This window comes from Merops nubicus, unplaced genomic scaffold, assembly GCF_000691845.1.
Source record: "Merops nubicus isolate BGI_N331 unplaced genomic scaffold, ASM69184v1 scaffold12540, whole genome shotgun sequence".
Classification (NCBI taxonomy): domain Eukaryota; kingdom Metazoa; phylum Chordata; class Aves; order Coraciiformes; family Meropidae; genus Merops; species Merops nubicus.
In genome coordinates this window covers 1-9,456 of record NW_008580930.1, presented here as the reverse complement: position 1 = coordinate 9,456, position 9,456 = coordinate 1, and the positions used below count along the sequence as shown (strand labels likewise).

The window sequence follows — 9,456 nt, the reverse complement described above, 5'->3', positions numbered from 1 at the left end:
TGATTCTAACAAACCCCCTCCCCAAAATTAAAACAAAAGGGAAAAAAAAAAAAAATCCTCTCCTGTAGCAGTTCTCAACCTGTGGTCCATGGACCCCTGCGGTGCTGCAGTGTCATCACAGGGGTCTGTGAAGGCTTAAAGCAGGGGTGTGGAATGTCCAGAATGGAAACATTTTGTCTGGCTAGCAGGGGAAGATAAGCTCATAGAAATATCCATAGATGGTGCTCTGAAACTACAGTTCCCCTTCTCGCCAAATTTGAATACCCTTCATGAGAAAATAGAAATAAATATTTGATTTAGCCCAATGCTCTAAATCTTGAATTTCAAGTTTTGATGGTGTATGGCCCCAAAAAATATTTCAAGGGGGTCTGTGGTGAAGGAAAAGTTGAGAACCCCTGGTGGGTGGGCATAGCAGAATTCAAATGGCACTGTGAATTCAGATGATGTATCCCAGAACTAGTTCGCACAGAATTATCCTACAGAAACATCTCCAGTGGTCCAGAGCTTATTAACTACAAAAAACCCATCTTATTTAGAAATCATTTCAGTGTAAAGACTGAAAGCTTCTACTTCCATAGAAAAGACTGCTAGTGAAGGAGCAATTACCTTAGCAAGGGTTTGGTTTATTTAACAGAGAAGAGGTTAATTTTTGATCAACAAAATGTGTAGAACATGATGCAAAAGCAAGGGATTATTGTCCCTTAGCAAAGACCAAACAGAACTAATCCATTCTTGTACACTGTATGTCAGTGTTGCCTGTAAATGGGCTGGCCATCTGTTGCACACTTCTAACATTATCATATACTTTGCCAATGTGTTACCACTGGTCTGTCTAGCACAAAGCACACTGTGTTGCACAAAATGTTTGGGAGCGGTGCTCGTGAGGTACTCCTCTCCATTTCCACCCTATCTCAAAGAACACAGGACTTATGCAGGCAACTGCAAAACAACAGATTTGCTTGGTTAATCTTCCTATGTTCAAAATCTAGCAAACTTTTTTTTTTTTCCTGCTCCATTTCTTTTGCTATAAAAGCATAGTGATACTGTCTTTGGAAATACTGAGTAGACACCATGTTAATATTTTGACTTTCTGCCTTGTGTCAGGAAGGAATCAAAGTTAGAGGTAAATACTACCTGTTACTACAAAACTTAATACACTATGGAGCAATTATTTCATAAGTGGTGCAAAAAGGCCAGGTGAAAATCTAAAAATCTGTTTTCTGCTAGTCATTTAAAGACTTTTACAATTAGTATATATAATTTTCCCCAGAATAATGGATTTTATTGAAAGATGATATGGAATGTACTTTGAAAACTTCAGATGTACGTATTTTGCTTGTTACTTTCCTTTTTCCTTAAACTTCTTTTAAGGACTGGCACTGCCTTACTACAGATGAAAACCTGTAGCCATCCCATGTATAAATGGCCTTCTGTAACATAGCTTTTAAGTCAGATAGACCTGAGAACAGGCTGTAGGTATATGCCTGTTCATGGTGATTCCTGGCCAAATAATAAGACTTCAGGGCCTTTTTCAGTCCACCTTTGACTTACTCAGAAATTCCACAAGGGGTCCCTAAGAAACATACCACTTTTCTGTTATTTTGTAGAGGAAAAGTCAGTTCAGTTGAAGATTTCTTAAATGTTTTCAAGTTCACAACTAATGGATCAAAAAAAAATCCAGAATTAAAATGCAATTAGGTGTATAAAGGGTCAAAATATTTTTAAAACAGAACAGTTTCTTATAGTGAGATAATTTGTTTAAAGTACTGTTGAGATTCATTTACCTGCGGTATGCATCTGCTTAGTTTAATTTTAGCTGTGTTTTTAATGACGTTCAGAGTACACAAGAAGGCCCCCACAATGCTCAGTTTGATTACAAGTACTTTATAGCTTCCAATTATTTTTACATAATTTGGAAGCTAAGTTTTCAAATATTGATGTAAAATTGCACATATTAAACGCTCTAATATTATTTGATTTTTTTTTTTCCAGAGCAAAGTAGAAGAGATGACTTGGAAGCTTTAGGTCATATGTTTGTGTATTTTCTGAGAGGAAGCCTTCCATGGCAAGGTTTGAAGGTAATGGTTTTTGATATCTTCCTCTATCCTGTTTCCAGATTATCAGCCTTTTTTGCCATGATCTTTTTCTTTTTGGAAGTTTGTCTGCAAGCAGTGTGACTTCAGAAGCTTTTTTGTTCTTGTTTCATAGGCTGATACATTAAAAGAACGTTACCAGAAAATTGGAGAAACAAAACAAGCAACCCCAATAGAACTATTGTGTGAAAACTTCCCAGGTAATGTATGCTCTTAACAAAAATGTTGTGTATTGATTTAGAAAATCAAACTGGCATAGATAATTGTTTAGTACCTGATTTTAAAAAATAAAACATGCTTCCAAATAAGTGTATTATATGCTGTTATAATAGGTACAAGAATTATCCTTTGAAGCAGCAGTGAGCTACATCTGTGGTCTTCAAAGACAGAATCTCCTAAGGGAAACAAAAAGAGTTATGATTCATGTTCTTACAGTGTTGAACTAGTCTGTGCTTATGTCTTCATACATAAAATTTTGCAAGCCTTTTCAGCTCAAAAATATATCCCTTTTTAAACCAAACTGTACTAGGAACAACTTGAAATAATTAAAATAACTTGCAGATATTTTCAGGTGTTACTTCTAGTTCTCCTTAAGTGCACAGAGAATGAGATATTGGAAAATTGGAGAGAAACATACATGACACTTCTAAAAACTTCAGTAATCAGCTTGGGATGGGGGACACACCCACAATGCAGACATGATTTTGCCACAATTAAAACCAAACACCTTGAAAAGAAAGCACAATATTATTGATAGGCGAATTGGATTTTCTGGGAATAGCTTATATCAAATTTGATTTCTTCTCTTGAAAGGAAATCCTGTTTACATCAGGCTGTTCGTACAGTTTTTTTATGTCATGGAATCTTAGTGCTTTTGGCACTCTTTCTTAAAATATTCTCACAAGTAATCTTAAAACATAGTCAAGGGGAATCTACTCTGGATAGAAAGCTGTTCGACAATTCTAAGTATGTTGTTGCCAAATCTGCAACATGAAATGATATTCCACAGAGATCTGTGCTGGATCTATTCAGTGTTTTTGAGTGCCTCGTGTAATTGAGGATGTTTATTAAATTTGGATATGGTAAGTTTGAAATTTAGGCTTGACCATGGAGTTAGAATGAAAGGATCCTGAGAGATTGCGAATACAGTCTTAAAAATACAACGTCCTGTTCAATAAATTCAAGGCAGTATTATGAATATAGGGTCAAATATAAATTAAGAATTTTGGGATACAGAAAGATTCCTTAGGTAATGAGTCAAGTCGGTCAGTCACAAAGTAAATGCAACTGAGCAGTGTCATGCTGCTGTATCTTTAAAAATAAAAACAAATTAACAAAACCTCTATCCTGAATTGGATTATATAAATATGATTTAGCCTGAAAGATACAAGAATTGTCCTTTCCATTGTACTTGATTCTGTAAAGCCTCAGCTGAAGCAGTATGTTCACTTGTGGGGACTGTACTTCAAGAAAATGTAACCTATCTAAAGTGTATCTCCTAAAGAAGTCGGAGTGTTTATAGGCCATGTTGGCTAGAGCTATCGTCAGAGGAGGACTTGTTTATAGTCAGGCTTGTAAGGGAAGGAAGTTCTTGTGCACATTCTGGCTGCTACAGACATGAAAGGAATCGGCTTGCTAAATCTGCAGCAGCTAGGACAGAGTAATGAATGTAATAGTTTAAACTTGAATTGTTGTGTTTCAAATATAGTGAAAAGCATGAAGAAATTACCATTGCCATGGGGACTGTGGAGCTTCTTTTACTGGGGTTACGTGAAAACAAACCAGACAGACAAGGCTGTAGCCAGTTTGCTGTGGGATAGTGTGGTGTGCTAGATGGCCTTTTGAAGTTTCCTGTGGGAAAAATTAGTGCATTACCAATTTTTCTTAGGTTTTTCATTTCACTTTCTCCTGTGTATTAAAAAATAAAACCTCAACAAAAACCAAAGCAAGTGACAATGACATTTTTTACAGACCTTAAGAGCAAATGTGTGAATGTATCTTTGAACTAACAGAAGTTCAAATGTGGGGAAAAAAAAACTGTTCCGGAATAAAAAACTTCACCATCCACTAATGCATGCATGTCTTGCATGTTGATTTTTATTTTTTTAAGTTTTTCAATGTCAGATACACCAAGGATTTTCTACCTTTTCCTGTCCTTCTTGTCACTTAAGACATAGAATAGAATGATAAGTACATCCGCTGTCATTTCAGTTCTTTTCAGTCAGCCTGCAGACTAAGCTATCTGACTGGTGTTCCATAAGGCAGGACAACTGTAGTATTGGTGAAAGATACTTTAATCTTTGTCACGTGTGAAACATTTATCTTTTGCATCCCCAGTTCTGTGGAATTGTACTGTCTTTGAGTGTGCAAACTACTGCTGTTTCAAGCCCTGTGTAAAACACGAGCAAGGATTTATACTCTGGAGTTTCTGCTTCAAATACATAAGGTATTTGATTTTTTGAGTCAGTCAGTTGTAACAGATTCAGCTGCATTAAATGGCTCAGTTCCAGCCTTCATACCTCTGAAGACATGCCTTGTGTACTTTTGGTTTCTGCTTTACACTGGGAAAGTATGGTTAAAGAGGTCTCTGGCAATGTGTCAACATTTTTCTCTGCTTTCTTCAAACACTGATCCTCTTGGCTAGTGTTCCTGAAGAGTCTTGCTTGTCTGCTGGGCTGGACCTTAGGTGCCAAGGAATGTCTCCTATCCGCTGCTCCATTTGCTCATGCCTAAAACATACCACCTAATGCTCTGGGGTTTTTTATCAGAACTGGGTAATCTGGGATATGTCAGCATCGTTGTCCTGTGGTGCGTTCTTGATGCCACCAACATGATGCTGCCTCACTTTTTTTATCAGCAGGCTATTATCAAACCTTCACTTCTCCCTCGTTCTACCCCACTACCTCAGAGTTTAGCTTAACATACCTCACTCTTAGCATTGCCTCTGTACTTCTCACCCATCTTCTTTCAGAAGATAAGTCTTCATACAGCACCTTTGTTGGACCATAAAATGTCTTCTCCAGACTTACTGGAAACTGATGTATGGGTCAGGATGAATGTGCAATGATATTGTTGTGCTGCTTCTGACATGCATACCTTTTCATAGGATCAGTGAGTGCTGGTGGCATCTGCTTGTAACATAATTGATCCTCTGACTTTCTAGTCATATAGAGGTGCCTTCTTTTGTACTTTGGGACTATATGAACAGCCTTTTTGACTTAAGAGTGATTAGTCATTCTTTTTCTCAGAATGGCTTGTCTGAGGGTGGTTTCACACTTTCATGAACTACAGAGGTTCCTAAACAAGGTAGATTTTAAGAACATCACCTGGAACTAAGGTCCAAGGACTCGGATCAAGTGCTTCAACTGATACATACCAGATTGCAAGGTGTTGTAGTATTCTGTTCCAAACCACTGCAGTGTGGTGGTGGTTTGGTCTGGTTTGTGTGGGTTTTTTTTTGGTTTGGTTTTATCACAAAGGTGTGAGTGGATGCTGTCTGACTGAACCAAAATTTCAGTATGGTTATGTTGTTGCTCTCTTCAATCTTATAGTACTTTAGCTCTTTCTTATAATACCTTAGGAATGGAAAGACCTATAGGACTTCTGCAAACACTTGCTAACATTTATCTCACCAGCTACTTTTTAATTATATTGTTTTATTTTCACATGTCCTTTGGTCCTCTCTTTGGAATCAAAGGCCCTTAGATTTTTGTAGTCTTCCATCCTTAAGCATGCTTGCTTCTTATAGCTATTGTCTCAGCAGCCTCTTGTGGCTCAAACCCATTAGGAAGGACGGGACTTCCGTGTGGTCTGCTCATCTGCCAGGAGGTTTGTGCTGGAACTCTTACCTAGAAGGTTCTGGCTGCTAGTGTGGAGTCATACTTCATACCCTTTAATGACTAGGAAAGCTCTTTCCTTTTATCTTTAGAAGTCCAGGCCCTTTCAGAAATCTCCCTGGTTGTCTCTACTACTGGTAGAATCTTATAATTTCCATGTCACACCTATCCATATGAATCTCCATTTGTGTGCTGACATGGTATTTAAGCAGTGATATTAATCTGACATTGATCAGAAGTCATTCTACAAAAGCTCAGGTAACCTTAGTACTTTTCTGCAGTGTTTCTGTTCAGGAAATTTGCCACTTCTGCTCAAGATCTTCACATAACATCATGCCTGAAGCATTCAGCATTGTTGGAGCATTCCTTAGTCATGCTACTGTTGCAGCTCAGCTGAGCCTATACCAAGTTGCTTTTTTGTCAGGACAATTGGAATTGCCCATTTCAGAAAATACGTGTGGATCCTCACTTAAAAAAAGGAAAGTTATATTCCAGTAATGGCTGTTCTTTGAGACGTAGTCCTCCCTGTATGTTCCTATACCCCCTTCTTTACCGGTCCTTAGGCTTGTCTTCATACAGCTAATTGGAAAAAGAAACATTGATAAGTAGAGGTGTTTGTCTCCCAAGTGTTTTGACACAGAGTGCATAAGGATTAGGTTGAATGGAAAATCTTGACAGGTAATGCAAAGGGAAAATTATTAGATGATTGCTTGGTAGGGAGTGTTTAAAATATGGCAGTATATCTTGAAGAATATTCCTAGTTTTAAGCAGCTGTTCTTTCTGGCAATTTATGGATTCATGGTGAACTGAAGCAGTTGAAAAGTTTTTTTCAACTGAGGTTCAGGTTTTATGAGTTAGAAGTTGCTTTAAAATGTAATAGTAATTACTGCTTTTTGAGCGCTATTATAAAGCTTGTAGCAATTATGTACATTTCTTTCTTTATATAGAGGAAATAGCTACTTATCTACGTTATGTAAGAAGGCTAGATTTTTTTGAGAAGCCAGACTATGACTACTTAAGAAAGCTCTTCATGGACTTACTTGACCGCAAAGGCTATATTTTGGATTATGAGTATGACTGGGTTGGCAAGCAGTTGGTGAGTACACTAAGCTACTAGTAATGTACTGGCTTTTTGGTGTGAGCAGGTCTGAGCCAGTGTTAGTCTCCGTTTCAGAATACGTGTCGGTCTCATAGCTGCAGTTAGAGCTGTGTACAGCTCTTACTACAATGTATTTTCAAATGCATTTTCAAACATCTTTTGGCTTGAGATGTTTCATACTGAGTCTCTTTCCAAACTTGTGTTCTTAATATCAAAGAATATCTCCATTCAATCCAAAATGAGGTTGTAGGATTTCTGACTAGTTTTTGAGTTGAGAGAGGAGTTTTAAACTTCACAGGTGATTGTCATTATTGCATGTATTTTCTTGCTTTGGGGACTTTTTTACTACCAATATTTTTAAAATTCAGAGCAATAACTTCTCTGCATCTAAGGTATACTCAAGATTTTATCAGTTCCTTATGAAGAAACTATCTGTATGTTTTCTTCTGATGAAATATGATGTAAAATAACAGTTTCTAGCACAGTTATAGAAAATACTGTTTATATTCTTTAAAGAAAGGGTGAAAAAATTCCAACAAAGTTTTCCAATTCAGATTTTTTTCCTTGCTTCTTTTTAATATGGAGGAAACGGTTTGTATGTGTAAGTTGGACAACTTTGGATCATACATTTTAGTGTGAGGTTTCTTGCATGATTTTTGAAGGGATTGTAGTATTTTATTGCTAAATATTTTTGCAGTGTTCAGCATTAAAAATTACTTTTAGTCTTTCTTTATACTTTCATTGGAATATCCCAGCTGCTAAGCACAGAAAATAATCAGCCTAAAGTTTTTCAGAAAATTAATGTTTGATAATACACAATTGCTACTTCATGAAATTTTGTTAAACCTTGGCTTGCCTTTTCCTCCTCTTTTTTATTAGTCAACATCTAGTGAAACTTTTGCTTTAATTTGACAATTTTGGGCTATGGGGAACTGTACGTTTTGGTAAGACTTAGCAATTGGTAAACAAATAAATTTCAATGTATTTTGTATTTGTAGCCTACTCCTGTGGGTTCAATACATTTGGACCTTCCACTGTCTTCAAATAGAGATGCATATCGGCATAGCAATAAAATGCAACAAGCCAAAAATCAGGTAAACTGCTTGTATAAAATTAGCAGCATCATTTGTCTTTTGTCTCATGGTGTGTGTGTGCGCTACATTTTGCTTTTGTTAGAACTCCAAAATAAAATTGACTCCAGGTTTTCTGTTTTTCCTCTGATTTAAGCAGATCCTTGTTAAGTGTATGTCTATGTTGGTAGATCTTAAAATGTCCTAAAAGGTTGCTTATCTGATGCTGTGATAGAAAGTAGCTTATCTCAGTATGAGTTTTGTCTCTGCTGCTACATCTTTACTTATTAAAGTTCTGTTTTGAATCATTGTCCCTTCCCCATATCCGATGTCATCTAATAGGGTTCTAGCTTGTATGTATAGCACTTTAATCTTTTTTTTAAATGAGGATAATATCCAAGGTCTTAAAAACATTAGGAATTTAGGTCTATGTCTTTTTACCTAAGTGAAGTTACAGGGTTGTGTTGGTGTACTGTTTCTCACTAGGAATTTTGAGTTTTAGCTACTTTACACAAACATATCCATACTTCTCTATGAAAAAGTAAGTATGCTGATGATGCTGACATACAGTCTTTATAGGAATTGAGTACATAGTGCTTCTGTGCTTTTAAAAAATGTATTTAATAATGCATTTTTTATTTTTATTGCTTCTTTTGCATATATTCCAAATGCCTTCAAAAATGATAGTCAGCAGACCATAGGGCCACTTGTGACTTAGAGCAAGCCAATCCACGTGAGTTGACACCTCACCTAGCAGCTGATAGACATGGTGACTCAATACAGGTATTTTTTAATTCTTTACATGACTTAATCACTTTATAACACTAGCTTTCTGCAGTGCCTGACATGCTTTCTGATTGCATATTGAGGTTACTTTCCAAGAAAGTTCAGAATGTTCTTATTATTCCCTAATTTACAGTTGGCAAACTGAAATTAAAAAAGCTGCAGAAAACTGTATGTCCTTTTGAATGTGAAATTTCTATTACATGTTTCTTTGTGAGAGCCTAGAACAGTGGAACTACCTCTGTTTTTGAGGGAATATACACTAACGTAGGTAAAAGTAACTGAAGTTTAGACTTTTAATGTGTTACTTAGTTGTATTAGCAACTAAAACACTATTCCTGGAATTTAATGTTGTTCCCTAGGCAAATGTCAAATGCAAGCATTAAGTAGCGATTTTTGCTTAAATTTAACTACTTTTGTTAAGTAGTTGCCTAGAAGAATCTTTCCTTGGACAGTACTTCACATTTATTTATTCTTTGAGTTATCTTATTTATTTTTATTTAATTTATTTTATTTTATTTATTTTGAGTTATTTTATTTATTCTTTCAGTAGCTTGATCTAATTGGAGATGTCC

The 9,456-nt window shown here is 36.2% G+C and overlaps 1 protein-coding gene across 1 annotated transcript in view; it reads left to right on the top strand.

The window, feature by feature from the left end:
* Nucleotides 1–8,881, top strand: part of LOC103778789 — a gene marked incomplete at its 3' end in the record, with an annotated part of 18,143 nt that extends 9,262 nt beyond the window's left edge. The window contains exons 3-7 of the mRNA XM_008946439.1: nucleotides 1,993–2,078; nucleotides 2,209–2,293; nucleotides 6,877–7,025; nucleotides 8,027–8,122; nucleotides 8,786–8,881. Of these exons, the coding sequence (XP_008944687.1) occupies nucleotides 1,993–2,078; nucleotides 2,209–2,293; nucleotides 6,877–7,025; nucleotides 8,027–8,122; nucleotides 8,786–8,881 (512 nt within the window). The remainder of the gene's footprint in view (nucleotides 1–1,992; nucleotides 2,079–2,208; nucleotides 2,294–6,876; nucleotides 7,026–8,026; nucleotides 8,123–8,785) is intronic.
* Nucleotides 8,882–9,456: the final 575 nt, after the last annotated feature.